Genomic DNA, 19,176 nt, shown 5'->3' with positions numbered 1-19,176 from the left:
TTTGATAACCTTTTGTCACATTTAGCCTATGAATTAGCATGGTTTTGTTATCTCTCCCATATTTGTGCTTAAGTGTAAAAACATGATTTTTAAGCCTTATTTTGATGAATTCTAATTTCTCCTTGATTCCATAAGATGCCTTGATGTGTTTGCTAGTAATTCCAGGATTGAAATAGGCTAGGCATGGATCAAAGGAGCAAAGAAGGAAGCATGCAAGTGGAGAGAAGCACAAAAGACAAAAGAATTGATCTCGGCCAAGCACGCGCACGCGCACAAGGCGCTCGCGCGCACATTGCAGAATCGGCCAGGGACGCGCACGCGTACCGTGCGCGCACGCGTCGATGACCGCACATGACTTCATTAAAGCAACACGTGCCTGGCGATTTGAGAGGGTTTCTAAACCCATTTTTGGCGCCAATTGCTGATAGGAAGGAATAAAAGGATCAAGGATTGAGGGGAAGGCATCATTATTGAATGAAGGAATCATATAGCATAATTAGGATTAGTTTTAGAGAGAGAAGCTCTCACTTCTCTCTAGAATTAGGATTAGGTTTAGGTTAATCTCTCTTCTTAGATCTAGGTTTAATTCATGCTTTGATTCACTTTTTCTTTGCCAATTCTTAATCTTCTCCTCTTCCTCTTTCTAGTTATGTGCTTTAATAATTGTAATTCTTCATTTTGTTTTGGATAGATTGTTGTTCTTTTATTTCCTCTTTCAATAATGCAATTTGAGGTAATTCATGATAATTGTGATTTCCTTGATTGTTGTTGTTAATTCTTTGCAATAATTGTTGTTAGATTCTATTTTTGTTCTCAATTTACTATGCTTTTCTTATGTGCCTTCCAAGTGTTTGATGAAATGCTTGGTTGGATTTTAGTGTAGGTTTTGTTCTTCTTGGCCTAGGTAGAGTAATTAGTGACTCTTGAGTTATCTAATTCATTTGTTGATTGATAATTAGAAGTTGCTAATTGATTTGAATGCCTCTAAAGCTAGTCATTCCTTTAGGAGTTGATTAGGACTTGAGGAATCAAATTGATTCATCCACTTGACTTTCCTCCATGGTTAGAGGTTAACTAAGTGGGAGCAATGAACAATTCTCATCACAATTGAAGAGGATAACTAGGATAAGACTTCTAATTTTCATACCTTATCAAGAGCCTTTTATAGTTGTTAGTTTATTTTCATTGCCATTTACTTTCATGCCTCTTATCAAAACCCCAAAACGACTCAAACCAATAACAAGACACTTTATTGTAATTCCTAGGGAGAATGACCCGAGGTCCAATACTTCGGTTTATAAATTTTAGGGGTTTGTACTAGTGACAAACAACTTTTTGTATGAAAGGATTATTGTTTGGTTTAGAAACTATACTTTACAACGAGATTTCATTAGTGAAATTCTAAACCGTCAAAAATCCAATCATCATTGTGTCAGCTTGCTGCTGTCATGGGCCTATCACCACATTTCGCTACTACGGTTCGATGGATTTGATATTCATCAATTTTCGTTGGTTGAGAGGAATTATCTGTTTTTGTAAGAACCCTTTGTTAAATTCATTAATTAGTTAATGAAATTGAGCAATAATGTGGCATCATTTGCGATATTATAGGTGGGTTGAGTACTACCCCAGACAATGCCAGAGGCGAGCAAAGGCTTAGGCATTACAGGCGTACCCTGAATGGGATCAGCATCATGAACATCGGGTTGTAGTGTCACATGCAATAGCAGATACGAAAGAAAGAACGACCAAACCTTCTTCGTCTCACTCTCAACAACGACAAATGCAATAGATAAAATGTTTGCATTGCAATCTTGAGCAATGGCCATCAACAACGTCTCACCATATTTACCATATAAGTGGGTGCCATTCATGGAAATTAGTGGTTTGCAATGCCTGAAAGCCTCAACACACGGTGAAAAAGTCCAAAAAACCCGATGAAACATGACAATATCGATTGAATCAGGCCAAGGCTATGTCACAAGTTGCACCCAAGTACCTAAAAACCCATCAACAGTTAGCATATATAGATTGTAGCAGTTTTTGTATACTTAATAACCACAATGAAATGAAACTTATTGGGTAAGTACATTTGCATAGCGAATAACCAACGAGGAAGCTCGTTGTATGACTCCTCCTAATCGCCATATATTCTAGCAATAACTCTCTGTTTTGCAAGTCAAACCTTTCTATAGGACGCCTTATAACCGAAGTGATTCTCCACACTTCCTTGCAGAATCTTGATGCTGATTGTTGGATCTGCTTTGACCATTGTGAAAATATGTTGAGCAATTACCTTTGAATCCAACTTACGATAGTCCTACTCCATCGATGTTTGCATGCAAGTATGAGGACCAGTGTATCTCCTAACCTCCCGTTTTTCTTGCTTTCGGCGATATAATATGAGTATGCTCCAAGAACAACTGGTCCCAAACTGGATACACTATACATTATACCTCAACTGGTCACTCTCTACTATTTTATACTCCGCACCCCTCCTGATGCCAGGGACGGATACATGGGGAGGCAAGTAGAGGCCTGGGCCCCCCAGCTTTTTAAAAAAAAAAAATAATAGTCACTAGTTAAAAACCCAACCTAATACAAAAAAAACATTAAAATTTAAAAAAATCCCTAAAACTAATGTTGTATCTTCACCTTTCCTATTCTTTTTTAATCCTTTTGTTTCCTAACACGCGGCGACGGCGTCCTCAGTCCTCACTTGGTCATACTGCCATTGCCAGTGAATAAGGTATTTATTTTATTTTTCAATTCTTTTATATAATTACATAAAATTATTAATTAATAAAGTACATTGCTTTATTATGGAATAATTTAATTTTATTCTTTTGTATTTACATAGACAAATTATTGACCTATTTTTAAGATTTATTCTTTCTTATTTTTTTATTTTATTTTTTAATAAAATTGATAGTGATTTAGTGAAAAAATTATTATTATTGATATTTAATTAATAAAATATATTTAGACTTTGTTTATTCATGTAAGTATATAATTATTTGAGTTCTTTTTTTTTCAGGTAAAAAGAAATTAGAACATTTTATAATGAAAAAGCAAAGTAAAATTGATGCAATTTTTAAGAGAAAAGTTACTGATAATGTTGGAGTTCAAACAAGCCAACCCTCTAATCCTATTTCACAAGAAGGTCAAGTAAGTGAGCTCTCTAATCTTACTCAAAATACATATCAACATGAAACTAAAGTACCAAGATTAGAAAGAGATGTTGATATCTCTTTACTAGAAAGGGATCCAGGAAAGCGACGTCCAATTTGGCAGTATAATGTCAATGAACGTGATAAGATTCGTAGAGCATACATAATAGCTGGGCCATACCAACCAACAAATATTAGCTATCCAGCTTCTGGTAATAACAATCACCGTCGATATTTTCAATCTTCTTGGTTTAAGAAAATTCCAAGTTGGTTAGAATATTCACCAGAAAAAGATGCTGCTTATTGTTTGCCTTGCTACTTGTTTGGTAAACATTATGGTGCTCGCAATGATGGAAAAAATGCATTTTCAGAGTTAGGATTTAGTAACTGGAAGAAAGTAAACAATGTGGTAAATTGTGCATTTGTATGTTATGAGGGTTCTATTCCTAATTCTCCCTATAATTTATGTGTGAAATCTTGTGATGATTTGATGGCTCAATCTAAGCATATAAACAAAGTTCTTGATAGGCATAGTGATGAAACTATTGCAAATAACCGTTTAAGGTTGAAGACATCTATTAATGCTACTCGATGGCTTGCATTTCAAGCATGTGCATTTAGAGGTGATGATGAAAGTCCTGGATCTTTGAATAGGGGGAATTTTATTGAGTTAATTAAGCTTTTAGCTTCCTGCAATCAGAATGTTCATAATGTTGTCCTTGAAAATGCTCTTGGAAATGCTCAATATATATCTCCCAGTGTTCAAAAAGATATATTGCATATCTTTGCTAGAAAAGTGCGTGCAACAATTCGAGAAGAAATTGGTGATTCTAAATTTTGTATAATTATTGATGAAGCAAGAGATGAGTCAAAGCGAGAACAAATGTCTGTGGTTTTGAGATTTGTAGACAAGCACGGTTGTGTTCAAGAAAGATTTTTTGATCTTATACATGTTTCTGATACATGTTCTTTGACATTGAAAACAGAAATTTCATCAGTTCTTTCTCGTCATAATCTTGATATCCAAAATCTTAGGGGACAAGGGTACGATGGAGCTAGTAATATGCGTGGTGAATGGAATGGATTGCATGCTCTATTTTTGAAAGATTGCCCTTTTGCTTATTACATTCATTGTCTTGCTCATCGATTACAATTAGCACTTGTTTCTGCAGCCAAAGAAGTTTGTTATGTTCATCAATTCTTTTCAAAACTTACACTAATTGTGAATGTTGTGACTGTTTCTCCTAAACGCCATGATCAGTTAAGGGTTGCTCAAGCAAATAATGTTGCAAACTTAATTGCCAATGATCAAATTGTGACAGGTAGTGGACTTAATCAAATTGGTACTTTGCAAAGAGCTGGAGATACTAGATGGGGGTCTCATTTGAATTCTATACGTAGCTTGTTATGCATGTTTGATGCTACTTGTGAAGTTCTTGAAAAAAGCACCGAAGAAGGTAATTTCTCCACTCGTGGTGATGCTAGTGCTGCTTATGATGCTATCACATCCTTTGAATTTGTCTTTGTTTTGTATTTGATGAGAAATATTTTAGAAGTTAGTCATGATCTTTGTCAAGCTTTGCAACAAAAAAATCAAGACATATTGAATGCTTTAACTCTGGTTTCTACTACGAAGACTTTAATCCAAAGAATGAGAGAATCAAGTTGGGAGGCTTTCATTAAAGATGTTATATTATTTTGTGAGAAACATGAAGTTGAAGTTCTTAATATGAATGCATTGCATATTCCTAGAAGAGGCCGGACTCGCAAAATTGTTGATCAAATTTCAGTAGAGCATCATTACCGTGTTAATTTATTTCTGGCTGTAATTGATACACAATTGCAAGAGCTTAATGGAAGATTCAATGATAATATGGTGGAATTGCTTACTTTAAGTTCAACTTTAGATCTCAGAGATAATTATAAGTTCTTCAGTGTCAACAAAGTATGTGAATTAGTAGAACAGTTTTATCCAGGTGACTTCAGTGACCAAGAGAAATTTCACATTAGAATGCAAGCTCAACATTATAAACTTGATGTTCCTAATCATGTTGAATTAACTAACTTGTGCACAATTTCGGAGTTATGTCAAGGATTAACGAAGACAGGAAAGTCTTTAACATATCCTTTGATTGATTGTTTGATTCGCTTGGTATTAACTCTCCCTGTTTTAACTGCTACAATTGAGAGATCTTTTTCAGCTATGAATATTGTGAAGAATAGACTCAGAAACAAAATGGAAGATGAATTGCTTGCTAATTGTCTTTTGATTTACATTGAGAAGAAGATTGCTGAAAGATTTGACACAGATTCTATTATCGATGAATTTTATGATATGAAGAATCGACGTGTACCACTTCGTTAGTAAAAAGTACACCTTTTTTGTATTTTAAATATATATTCTCTATCAGTATATTTTTGTAATGCATCTTACATTATAATTTATTTGCATATATTTTTTTATATTATATATATTATTGGCCCCCCATGATAACATTCCTGGATCCGTCCCTGCCTGATGCTGTACCTCTTAACTGCTAACATGACTTCTTCCTTGTTCTGAAATTGTTGTCCAACCTCGAACTTATTGCTTGTATCCTCTTCGGGGCCTCCTGGATAAACGACCAATCCGAAGTCATTGCATCGAGATTCAACCTAGAGAAGTGATTCGGCTGGACATAAGGTCAAAAAATGGCAAGGTGTGTTAGAGCAATTTGTGTGTCACCATAGTAGTTCATCTCTTCTTTCTCGTCACCATCATCAGAAATTTCTGTTGGTTCATCATCAGCATCGTCTCCATCATCGGAGTTAACTTCATACTGATCCATCATCGGATCCCTGATAGCAAAATCCTCATGACTTTCAACATGTCAGCATTACAAACTTCAACATTAGACCTCTATTGACTACCTTCAGGTGGCATATTTAGATCGACCATCATCCTTCTAATATTTCGTCTAACAGCTCTACTCAACGGACTATCATCGACAGTATCTGCAGATGATTCTCGTCCACCTAACTCAATGAGGAACACGAATAATTCCAACAGATGATCATTTGTCCATCGATTGTGCCACGACCTTATAAGACGTACGTCCTCGTCGTCACGTAACCGATACCTAATTCAAAATAACAGAAATATTTCTCACAACCGTGGTCTAATAAATATACTAACAACAGAGCCAAGACAACTGTGATATACCTTTTATAAAACAAATTATCTTCTACTTCGGTCCGATATCTGTAGTAAATTCTTTTCACCCTTTTCGTCTGTTGCTGTCCGACGGAATGCAATATCAAATTCTTCAACGTTGTTAGACTGTTGACTTCTGGTGTCATATAGATAATTATCGGTTGCCTAGACTTAAAAATGATAGAACCTTCTTCATCATACACTATTTCAGCATCATATTGAATGGATAACAATGGATTTATTGACATTGTAGAGAAAAAAATGTCAAGAATGAAAACAAAAGTGGAGAATAAGATTGTGGTTCTGAACTCTGTTCTCCAGCAGCCATACTTTTATTTTAGAAACTCAACCTAAAGTTCGTCGGGGTGCGGCGAACTTATCCTTAATGCAAAAAAAAATTTTATATTCTAAAAATTAAAGTTCAAAAATCTTATTTGGAGGAATATTTATTTTTAAAAATCCAAAAAAAATAAGTCATCCTTTTTAAAAAAAAAAATGTCTAATAGAGGTACATGCAAAAAAAATGTTTACATTTTACGGATGAAAACTGATGGAGCTAAGTCAAGTTTTATTCTTAATAGATCACATCTATAATAAAGCCTAATTATCTAAATTTAATTTAGTTTTTTATAAATTATTTAATAAATATTAATTAAGTCTGATGTGTTGTGAAATTTGATTTGATTTAAAATCTATTAAAAAATCTGATAATTTTAAAAATAAAAAAACAAAATAAATAAAAAAGTAAGTAAAATAAAAAATTTAAAAATTATATATAATAAAAAAATCTAATAAATAAAAATACTTAAATATTATATAAAAAGTATAGGTTTAAACCTTCACCATCTTTTTCCAAGCCAAGTGGCCAACCCCACCTACATTGCTCAGGTTACACATATGGTTAAAATGTATAATAATATAATGGTAGAAATTGGAAATGAACCATGACTCAAATCTACCAAAGTTGAAGTTGAATAGCTAACTAGAAGAGGAGTGATTCTACCGACAATAGCTGTGGTTTGCCTCTTGAAACAAACGGTGTTTGAAAAGTAATATATTATGTAAGAGGAAAATGTTTGTTCCTTATGTTAGAAGGGAAAGGGATGTGACCAATCTCCATCGAGATGAGAAAGGTTGCTTTCAACTAAAGATAATTCTAGACTTCTATTCAATTTGAGTTGGGCGAGTGGTCAGTTTACTCGTCCGCTTAAATAAGTGTTGGGAGTTCGAATTTTGCCTTGTGCATAAAAAAATTCATTGGCCAATAACAAATCCTTAAATGGAGCTCAGATCCGCAGCGAATTAATTTTTAATCTGTCGAGTCGAGAAATACCATAATAAATCAGAAAAAAAAAATTCTAGACTTCTACAGTTCTAGTTTTATGCGTTACCATTTGATTATTTCACATAATTTAATGCAATTCAATCAACACTATATATGTTTAGCTAGCATCCACTAAAGTTTATCTGATTCAATTTCTTCTTCCTTTGTTAGTAGCAGCCTTTATATATACTTTCGTTTAGACATTAGAATACGTTTCAACTTTCAACCCCCCAAAAGGGATAGCTTTTTGTCAATTTGGAAAAGAAACCAAACATATACAGATGGTTAACTTGAAAAATATATAATACATAACATGGGCCAAAGGGGAAATAATAATGCTGTATATGAATTAATTTAATACGATGACGAAGTCATTGATTTCTAATGATATGTAAATATAATATATAATGAAATGATTCGGTAGTATTATTTCGAAGTTACGATGGCACAAAAATTTGTCTCCTTGCTTCTGTTGCATCACATGCTTTTGCATAGATGATAGATGTTGAAATCGATTAAGTAGTATATTTGGAAAATAAATACTTGTAATCATAAACACCATATATATATGATATTATTGGTCAAACTACGTTTGCAGATCCTAATGTATGTGTCGGCACCGTCGCGTAACTCGTGCTAGATCCATATAATTAGAGGAATCGAATCAAAAGTTTAAGTTGAACATTTTAATTTTTAATTAATTTGATATATAATTATGTATATATTTTTATTTGATAAATAATAATTTAAATTTTTAAAATAAATAATTTCTTTATATAGAATATCTGTGTATGTCTACATACAATTCACACTTTAAATCTTAGATAGTGTAAAAAAATTCCGCATGATGTTAATATTTTACATTTCAACTCATATTATAATTTTTTTTTAAATTCATTCTTTTGATTTTATGTAAAATCTTCATTTTAGGAACTTACATAATTTTAGCAATGGTCACATAAATCATATAAAAAAATGTTATGTATACATTAAAATTAATAACTAAAAGATTTAATTACTCTGTTAGTTCTTATAATTTCATAAAAATTTTAGTTAGGTCTCCGTACTTTTTTTCTTTTTAATTGAGTTCTTGCACTAATTTTTTTTTAATTGAGTCCCTATATTTATTTTTTCTTTTATTTGGGTCCCTGAACGAATTTTTTTTAGTTGGATTCCTATAAAATTAAGTTAGTTACTATCAACAGGGACCTAAATGAAAAAAAATGGTACAGGAACCTACTTAAAATAAAAGAAAAAAAAAGTATAGAGATCTAATTGAAAATTTTGCGAAACTATAAGAACCAATAGAGTAATTAAATCTAACTAAAATCAATCAGGACGTATTTGTGTATAAATACATGTATCATCTAATCTATTTTTAATGTATATTTTGTATTCTAATAAATATTTTATATTAATAGTTGATTTTAGTAACTGAGTTTTGTGAATAAGTATAATTGAATTATATATGTGTAGAATACAAACAAATCTTTCTCTCATTTATTTCTTACCTACCTAGTAGATAATTATGCTTGGTTAGTTTGACCTTATGTGATAGGCTAGTATAAAAAAAGTAGTACTTATAAACTGAAGCACCAAATCAGAAGAAAACTAAATGGGCATGGCTGCAATGACAAGGGTTAATTGATTAAGTGTGGGTTAGTTTAACCAACAATACCAACTTGGAAAAAGAAAAAAAATCTTACGTCAGCAATTTTTATCAAAATTTGATTCTCTGATAGAAAATTTGTATCCTCTGCAAAATTTCTGGTAAATGTGTGTAGATCAGTAGATCTTGTTACCATTGTATCTTATCTAACCACATTCTTGATTTGCAGTGAGAAAATCTTCAAACTGAGTAAAATTTACATATATAAAGAACAAGAAGACTACAAATAGAAAAGAAGCATATAAATGTGGATCAACAACCAACTCTAGACTATATTCTCTTAGCTGAGTATTCTGCACAATATTTCTAAGCATAAATATTCAGCATCCAATATTCCAACATATGAAGCAATTTACATACATGAACATGATTACATGAAGAGCAAGAACCCTTGCATTTTTTAAATGTATATGAACCCAATGAATTTTCTAAGCAGAACTATAAATATTCTGCAGTATCCAATATAAACATATGAAGCAATTTACATACATGAACATGAAGAGGATGGAGGGGAAAAAAAAATTTGGACCATTTCTCGATTTGTGCGTGTCATCCTTGCGCAGGGGCCATGCTAATCTTCTCTGTATCGTTCCAATTTTATCAGATGTCCCCGAAGGGACAAGCCTTCTATGCTCCCTCTGCCATATATTCTGTCAGAGGGACGTAATACTACTCGATGTGGTACTTCTAAAAGAGCTTCTTTTGAAACCCACAGCACAAAATAAGGAGGATATCATACATTTTTGGGTCAAGTTCTACCTTCCACTCAGCTGAAAATAATTGGAATCACCTTCATGAAACCAAATAATGGAGAACCAGAGGCATCACCTTTCTCTCAGAAGCAGATGATTTGCTAGCCAGAATGTATCAAACATTTTGATATAATTTCAATATTTATGAAATCATTTTACATCAATCTCCATATCTATGAATTAGAAGAATGAGAAGAGAACATTGTAGCTAGGGAACATGTGTATATTTCTAATAGATCTTCCCATTATTAAGGCTCTACCAAGAAAGGATACATTTGAATCATACCTCATTTATAAGTTGGAAGAAATAAAAACCAAAGCCTTGCCAGCATATGAACATCATCTATCAAGGAAAACCAGTCCACGATGGATAATATTTCACCAAGGTTTTTTGCTGAGATGCTAGATTATATTATCAAGTTTTTTATTGTAATGCCAAATCTTAATTCTACGGACGATAAGTGGAAGAGGAGGAAAGAGGACTCATAACATGCAAAGAAATAAAACTAGCCTTTATGTAAGAATTAGAGTCCATGTTCATTATTCTTTTCCATGCAAATACCATATTCTGTGTGTCAGAATCATTTGATGATACACGATGTGGAACTTTGAAATCAAAACATGAAAATAGCTTTCAGTCACTGTCCAACACAGAAGACAGAACACACCCAAACATGGCTTCGCGCCTCTGTTGTTCTTCCCCTTCCCCTCTCTCCCATCAACATCGCTGTTCTCAAACCTATTCCCGCATCTCCCCTTCTCCAACCACCAAACCCAAAACCTCCCTTCCGCTTATTCATGTCTCCTTACAACAACACCAACACCCAGAACAAGAAGCACCCTCGTCTTCCTCCAAACCCCGCATCTGGGTTAACCCCAACAACCCCTTAGCCAAACGCCTCCGCCGCAAATCCAACTCCTCTAGGTACGTCTCCCTTGTCAAGTTCGCCCAATCTCTCGATTCCTGCGACCCCACTTCCGAACAAGTTTCTACGATCCTTGCTTCTTTCGGGGACACTGTTCTTGAACGTGATGCGGTCTTTGTTCTTAATAAGATGGAGAATTCTAACACAGCGCCTCTTGTAATGAGACACTTCAGGGACAAGATTAAACCCTCTAAAGACACCGAATTGATTCTCTATAACGTTACCCTCAAGGTGTGTAGGAAATCCATGGATTTCCAAGCTGCGGAGAAGCTGTTTGATGAAATGCTTCAGAGAGGGATGCAGCCTAATAACATTACATTCTCCACTTTGATAAACTGTGCCAGGATGTGTGCTTTGCCTGATAAGGCTGTCGAGTGGTTTGAGAAGATGCCAGGCTTTGGATGCGAGCCAGACGGAATTACCTCGTCGGCTATGGTATATGCTTATGCGCGCACTGGTAATGCTGACATGGCCCTGAAGCTATATGATCGAGCGAAGGAGGAGAAGTGGCGCCTTGATGCCGTGGCATTCTCGGCATTGATTAAGATGATTGGAGTGTCCGGAAACTATGATGGATGCTTGAGTGTGTACCAAGAAATGAAGGAACTTGGTGTGAGGCCTAACATGGCATTGTATAACACGCTGTTGGAGGCCATGAGGAAAGCTAGGAGACCCCGGCAAGCCAAGGCTATATATTCAGAGATGATAAGTAATGGGTTCTCACCAGATTTGGTAACCTATGCATCTCTTATAAGGGTTTATGTCAGAGCACAATTTAGTGATGATGCTCTAAGTGTTTATAAGGAAATGAAGGAGAAGGAAATTGAGATGAGTTCAATTCTTTATAATGTACTTTTGGCGATGTGTGCTGATGTTCACCGTGTTGATGAAGGTGTTAGGATTTTCAAGGACATGAAGAGTTCTGGGACTTGCCAGCCTGACAGTTGGACCTATTCATCCATGATCACCTTGTATTCGTGCCATGGCAAAGTTTCAGAGGCAGAGGCAATGTTGAATGAGATGATTGAATCCGGAATTGAGCCTACTATCCGTGTTCTGACATCGATGGTCCAGTGCTATGGAAAAGCCAAGCGAACTGATGATGTAGTGAAGATATGTAATCAACTCTTGGATTTGGGGATGGTTCCGGATGACCGCTTCTGTTGTTGTCTTCTGAATGTTATGGCTCAAACACCAAATAAAGAGATGGGTATGCTGACAGATAGTGTTGAGAAGGGTAATGCAAAACTTGGGTCTGTGGTTAGATATTTGGTGGAAGAACAGGAAGATGATGGAGATTCTTTTATAAAGGAAGTATCAGAGCTTCTTAGTTCAGTTGATGCTGAAGCGAAAATGCCCTTATGCAATTCTCTCATTGATCTTTGTGTGAAGCTGAATGCAAATGGCAGAGCACATGACCTTCTAGACTTGGGGCTGAAACTTGAGATATATGTTGATGTACAGGTCAGGTCTCAAATTCAGTGGTCGTTGCACCTGAAGAGACTCTCGGTTGGAGCTGGTCTTACTGCGTTACGTGCTTGGATGAACGACTTGTCGAAGGCCTTTGAATGCGGGGAGGACCTTCCACCATTGCTTGGAATTAATACTGGGCAGAGGAAGTACAAGCCTTCAGACAAAGGTCTGTTTAGTGTCCTTGAATCACGTTTGAACGAGCTCAATGCTCCATTCCATGAGCATCCAAACAAGGCTGGCTGGCTTTTGACCACCACCACGGAAGCCAAGTCATGGCTGGAGTCTAAGGGTTCAACCGAATCAATCTCCACTTCAAACTCCCTGACTCAAACAAATGAACAATGGCCTGTCACCGTTAATAATGTTTAGGAGATGTACAATGTAGTTATGCATTTTCTGATTCATTTTGCAGAAACGTTGTATTCGTTTAATAAAGAGTAAATTATTTTTCGTATTAATAAATTTTGAAGGTCTTATATAGAGTACATGGATGCTGTTATTACTGCAATATTCATGAACATGCATTATAAATTTATAATCAAGGTCTTTAACCATTTTATCCTCATTGTCATTGTACATGAACCGGAAGAAGACAACAGCTTAGGGCAATTAGGAAAGATATGAAAAGTACTTCAGTTTCACTTTCATGTAATTTCACAAAATCAAATTACCCAACATTTTATCATCTATTGCACATATAACTATTGTGATTTGCATGTTTAGTAAAACGTTCAGCAGCAAAATAAAAACGAATTAGTAATGGATAATTACTCTAACAATTCAGGCCATGTAAATCGATTGAATAGATATAAACAAACATCTTCGTCAGGAAAGTGGAAAACACTTATAGTTAATATACCATGCTAGGAGAGCATCCAGAATCTGACTGAACCTGATAATAAAACCATGAATTTGAGGCAGTGTACCGGGGACAGCAGGAAAGTGTTAAAGTTACTTCGAAAACATGATAATGGGTTTGCAAGGAAGGAAGAAAGAAGGGTAGAAAAAAAAAATTTGGACCATTCTCGATTTGTGCGTGTCATCCTTGCGCAGGGGCCATGCTAATCTTCTCTGTATCGTTCCAATTTTATCGGATGTCCCCGAAGGGACAAGCCTTTCTTGCTCCCTCTGCCATATATTCTGTCAGAGGGACGTGATACTACCCGATGTGGAACTTTACCGAGTCAAGAAGAGAAACTGAACATGAAAATGGAGGACGATTAACATGTCCATCACAGTTTGCATGAGCTCATAACCGAGTTCTTTCACTCAGTTGCAGGGAGGGAGCTGGGACATGAAGAAGAAGGTGACCGAACCTCTACAGTAGTAACTTTTTACTTTTGTGTGGGCTCCATTATATGTAAGAATTTACCTTGTGTGGGACTACAAAAATTTAGTGACTTTTAAACAAGTTTTTTGAATATACTAATTAAAGGAGAGATTTTATTTTATTTTTTATGGAGTTTAAAAGTTGAATAAATTATCAAAAATATTTTTAAAAAATTAAAATAATAAAAAAATTTCTAAACAATTTAAAAGCCTTAAAATAAAACTAAACACATTATTTTTTTTATAAATAGTAAAAGAAGTTTTGTATTTAAAAAATAATTGATGCATTTAGTCTAAAATTTATTGGAAACATATTTAGAATATGTATGAAAAATTGAAGCAAATTTTATTTTTTAAATCTCATTTTTTATTTTTAAGATTTTAACCATTCACAAAATAAAATTATACTTTTTTTTTACTTAGTGTAAAATTAACAACTTTAAAGATGAAAATATTATTTTTTAATTATATTTGATAATAAATTTGACATTTAAAATTTATTTTGATATATATAATATAATATAATATAATATAATATAATATTTTTCATATTTTAAAAATTTTAGGAATTTAAGTGTTATGAATCTTTCAAAAAATGTTAGAAGTTTATCCAATAAAAGTTTTATGGTTTATATTTAATATTTTTTATTAATTAAAAAGTATTGTACTTATTTATCATCTTTAATAACAGGTAATTTTTTTAAAAAAATACTACATTCTTTATTTTTTTCAGAATGCATTAATTTTCGAGAAATTTTACTCCCATATTTGATTATAGTTATCTACTCAATTTTTTTGAATTCTTTTATAGCACTTCTTGAAATGATATTTTTAGATATTAGATAAGAATTTGTATAATTTTTTAATATTGAAAGCTATAATATTTTGCAAAATTTTAGGAATAGTAGAATTCGCAAAAGACGAATTGTTAGAGTAGATATTTTTAGTTCATCAAGAGATAATAGAAGGAACTATCAACCCAACGCCTGTCTATTTCTCAGAATTACAACGCGACTCCTCATCATAAAAATGACTCACTTCGGTTTCTGTCTTTTACTTCTGTGATCCAACGCGGTTTCTATAGGTGTTTTTCCGTCAATTCTGAACGGAAAATACTGACGTGACAGGTTCAAAAATGGATATGGATCTAATTGTCTCTAACTTTAAATTGGTTAAAAGTTTATTTGTTCCTATTCTTTAAATAATATTTTTTTAAAATTTTTATTCATTATATTAATATTTTTTTAATAAATTATTGAATATATGGTATAATAATTAGTTTATACTTATTATATCATATATTTAATAATTTATTAAAAAAATATTAATATAATGAATAAATTTTTTTAAAAAAAATCATTTAAAGAATAGAGACAAATAAACTCCTAACTAATTTAAATTAAAGCAAGTATTAACTTTTTATATTTATTTTTTTTCTAAAGTGTATATAAAAACTTTTTCTAATTAAAATTATTACAAGTAAACAAATTTGATAAAAATACACGTTAAGTATTAACTTTTTATATTTATTTAACAAATTGTTTAATTAAAGCAAAAGTAACACTAGAGTCAAGAGTGCCAATTTTTTTTAAGTAAAAACTTATGTGTGAAGTTGATAGTCGAGAGCCGTTAAATAAAAATTTAGTCAAATCAATTAAATTATCTAACAATTTTCAGTTATTAATTTTATGTAAAGTTAACTGTACCTGAGTTTTTATCTCTTTTTTAACACTAAAATTAAGGTTGACTAAAAAGTTAAGAATAGTGCTAGGAAGCCAGCAGTTTTAGTGAGTTATAGCTATTAATAATATATTTAATAGTGTAAAATTTTATCTGATAATAAAAAATTATTCATTTTTATTTTGCTGCTAACTAAATTTTAATAAACCTGTTCCTCCCTGGACTTTCCCAAAAAGTTAATTCGTTGTACTTTCCCATAAACCACCAATATTTCCCTCTATCAGAAATTCAGAATACTGAGAGGCAGAGTGTGAAGGTGCAAATGGCCGAGTCTTACCGTCTACGCTTTTCTCCTTCATCCACCTCCACCTTCAACTCTCGCTCTTCCTCTTCCCCTCACTTCAAACTTCTAAACTTTCCTTCTTCCCCCCACAAGCTTTCTTACCTCTACACTCAATCCAAAACCCCTCTCCAAGCCTCCTCGCAGAACCCCTTTACATTTACACAACATCATGAACATCCCAATTCTCCAGAAGCTGCAAATCCTCATGACCCACATGCAAAGTCTCAACCTTTATCCAAAAACCATATTTGGGTCAATCCCAGAAGCTCCAGAGCCAAACACCTTCGCAAGAAGAAATCCCTCTCTTCCATATCCGCTTCGTCGTTTTCGTCTCTCTTGAGACTTGCAAAGTCTTTAGACTCTTGCAGTCAACAAGATGTCTCTAAAATACTAAACTCCCTAGGGGGCAAGATTGTTGAACCCGATGCTGTGTTTGTTCTTGATAACATGCTGAATCCTGAGATTGCACTGATTGTACTTAAGTACTTCCAGCAGAAGATTAAACCCCAAAAGCATGTTGTTCTTTACAATGTGACCCTTAAGTTGTTTAGGGAGGTTAAGGATTTTAAAGGTGCAGAGAAGCTGTTTGATGAAATGATTCAGAGAGGGGTGAAGCCTAGTATTGTTACATTCTCTACTATGATAAGCTGTGCTGCCACGTGTTCGTTGCCACATAAGGCTGTGGAGTGGTTTGAAAACATGCCTAGCTTTGAGTGTGAACCTGATGATAACATATGCTCAACTATGATTTATGCTTATGCGCGTGTTGGTAATGCCTATAAGGCTCTCAGTCTATATGATCGTGCAAAAACTGAGAAGTGGCATGTTGATAAAGTGGCATTCTCAGCATTGATTAAGATGCATGGCAAGGCAGGGAACTATGATGGATGCTTGAATGTTTACAATGATATGAAGTTTTTTGGTACAAAGCCTAACTTGGTAACATATAACAGTGTGTTGTATGCCATGGGGAGAGCAAGGCGCGCCTGGCAAGCAAAGGTTATATACGAAGAGATGGTAAGCAATGGTATTTCACCAAATTGGCCAACCTATGCAGCTCTATTGCAAGCCTACTGTAGAGGTCGGTTTAAGGAAGATGCTCTCAGTGTTTATAAGGAAATGAAGGAAAAGGGAATGGACATGAATGTAGTTCTTTATAACATGCTTTTAGCTATGTGTGCTGATGTTGGCTACACAGATAAAGCTGTTGAAATTTTCGAGGACATGAAAAGTTCTGCAGCTTGTCGGCCGGACAGTTTTACGTTCTCATCCTTGATTGACATGTACTCTTGCATTGGGAAAGTTTCAGAGGCAGAAGAGACACTGAATGAAATGATTGATAATGGAATTCAGCCCAATATTTTTGTTCTGACATCGCTTGTGAGGTGCTATGGAAAAGCCAAGAGAATAGATGATGCTGTCAAGATACTTAATCAGTTTTCGGGTTTGGGGATCGTTCCGGATGATCGCTTCTGTGATACTCTTCTGAATATCATGATCCAAACCCCAAAAGAAGAACTTGTTAAGCTAACAGATTGTGTTGAGAAGGCTAATCCGAAGCTCAGTTCTGTGGTAAGATGTTTGTTGGAAGAGCAGAAGGGTGATGTAGTAGATTTTAGAAGGGAAGCATGTGAACTTTTCAACTCAGTTGATGCTGAATCGAAGAAGTCCTTTTGCAATAGTCTAATTGATCTTTGTGTCAACCTGAATAAACCAGATAGAGCATGTGATCTTCTAGACCTGGGGCTGAGGCTTGGGATATATACAGATATACAGTCCAGGTCTCAAACTATGTGGTATCTGCATCTAAAGAGACTCTCACTTGGAGCTGCTCTGACTGCATTATGTTTCTGGATTAATGACTTGTCAAAGGCTTTGGAGTCCGGGGAGGACCTTCCGCCATTACTCGGAATTGATACTGGGCTTGGGAAACACAAGTTTGCAGATAAAGGTTTGGTTAGTGTCTTCGAATCACATTTGAGGGAACTTAATGCTCCATTCCATGAGGCTACTCATAAGGCTGGCTGGTTTTTTACTACAAACGAAGCAGTCAAGTTATGGCTGCAGTCTAGGTGTTCAACTAAAATAGTTGCTGCTTAGAAATTTCAAGGTTATTTTGGTGTTCTAACCGTGTCTCCCTCACCATTGATGGTGTTATTTTAGGGTCATTTGTCAAGTAGTTTTTATGCATTTTCCTATTCCTTTTGCAGAAATTTTGAACTAGTAGATTAGAAAATTAATATCTTTCAAATAAATTTTGGATTTATTAGAGAAAAATGAAGTTCTGATTCTAGTATACACTATACAGTGTAGTGGCTAGCAAAATATGAGTGTTCTTTACTGTAAAGATTTTAGTTACAAAAGATATAATAAGACAAATTCGTATTATTTTGGACCCTTTTACCTCCTCTTCTACAAAGTAACTATCAATTTGGACAAAGTTGTACATTGAAAATCGATGTATTTGAACAATTTATATATTAATTGAAAATACAGACGACAAAATATTTTAGTCTCAAGAATGAAGTATGAAAGGGCTTCTGATTTCAACGCCAAAAGGGGTTTCTGACTTTCTGTTAATAATAATATTTGGGAAGTAGTGGACTTAGAACTTGAAATCTTATCTAAAGAAGCTCTCATATATATATTAGAAGTCAAAATAAGAATGAATTGTGTGTGATGGCATGCACGTTAAGAAGACCTTCAACTAAAAAATTGACCTAAAGCTCTTTATATAAGGGAGAGAGCTTTTGTTCATTTCATCATGCAGAAAGCACTATGGGAAACTGTATGGCTTGTCACTCTCAACCAAAGAAGCAAACAAGAGGTGTTCTAGTTGAAGAAAGACGAAGAGAGGTCGATGCCTCGGCGCCAGTCGAAAAGATGAGCCCTGCTGATTCTAAACATTACATAACGGTTTGCTCGAAGCTGCAGGATGGGGAGATTCACCATCTTGTGAGAACAAATGACAACAGAAAGCTGAGGACAAGCAGTGTGAAGATTGTGGTGACTACAGAACAATTGGCACTGCTTTTAGGTGGACCAAAGAAGTTAAAAATCAGAAGTGGTGTCGACCGTGTCCGGGAAAGTCCTGTATATGGAGGCTGCAGAAAATGGCTGCCTTCTTTACCAACTATTCCTGAAGTGCAGAACTATTGAATAGTTGTATAGTTTTTGCAGTTAGTATTATTTACAACTCTTACAACATTTTCTGAGAGGTTCTGGGTTGTATGTATCTACTAAACAATATCAGGGATGTTTACTTGCTTAAATTTTTAAAAGTAACAGCAGGGAGAACCAATAGTTGTTAACTTTCA

The 19,176-nt window shown here is 34.3% G+C and overlaps 3 protein-coding genes and 2 non-coding genes across 5 annotated transcripts; 3 read left to right on the top strand and 2 right to left on the bottom strand.

Annotated features, from left to right (window-relative positions):
- Positions 1-3,063: 3,063 nt before the first annotated feature.
- LOC112794557 (uncharacterized) lies at positions 3,064-5,377 on the top strand. Its single transcript, XM_025836552.1, has 2 exons — positions 3,064-5,322; positions 5,372-5,377. Exons 1-2 carry the CDS (start codon positions 3,064-3,066, stop codon positions 5,375-5,377), a joined length of 2,265 nt encoding a protein of 754 aa, XP_025692337.1.
- Positions 5,378-9,873: 4,496 nt separating this feature from the next.
- On the bottom strand, positions 9,874-9,976 carry LOC112798746 (U6 spliceosomal RNA). The gene has a single exon (XR_003200343.1). It is a non-coding gene; the product is annotated as a U6 spliceosomal RNA (small nuclear RNA).
- Positions 9,977-10,510: 534 nt separating this feature from the next.
- On the top strand, positions 10,511-12,992 carry LOC112796036 (pentatricopeptide repeat-containing protein At4g16390, chloroplastic). Its single transcript, XM_025838285.3, has one exon. It carries the CDS (start codon positions 10,642-10,644, stop codon positions 12,874-12,876), a length of 2,235 nt encoding a protein of 744 aa, XP_025694070.1. The 5' UTR covers positions 10,511-10,641; the 3' UTR covers positions 12,877-12,992.
- Positions 12,993-13,514: 522 nt separating this feature from the next.
- LOC112798971 (U6 spliceosomal RNA) lies at positions 13,515-13,617 on the bottom strand. The gene has a single exon (XR_003200563.1). It is a non-coding gene; the product is annotated as a U6 spliceosomal RNA (small nuclear RNA).
- A 2,148-nt stretch (positions 13,618-15,765) lies between these two features.
- Positions 15,766-18,247, top strand: LOC112796033 (pentatricopeptide repeat-containing protein At4g16390, chloroplastic-like). The gene has a single exon (XM_025838281.3). It carries the CDS (start codon positions 15,839-15,841, stop codon positions 17,957-17,959), a length of 2,121 nt encoding a protein of 706 aa, XP_025694066.1. The 5' UTR covers positions 15,766-15,838; the 3' UTR covers positions 17,960-18,247.
- The last annotated feature ends 929 nt before the right edge of the window (positions 18,248-19,176 follow it).

Source organism: Arachis hypogaea, chromosome 4 (genome assembly GCF_003086295.3).
Source record: "Arachis hypogaea cultivar Tifrunner chromosome 4, arahy.Tifrunner.gnm2.J5K5, whole genome shotgun sequence".
Lineage (NCBI taxonomy): Eukaryota > Viridiplantae > Streptophyta > Magnoliopsida > Fabales > Fabaceae > Arachis > Arachis hypogaea.
This window is presented reverse-complemented; position numbering and strand designations above follow the sequence as displayed.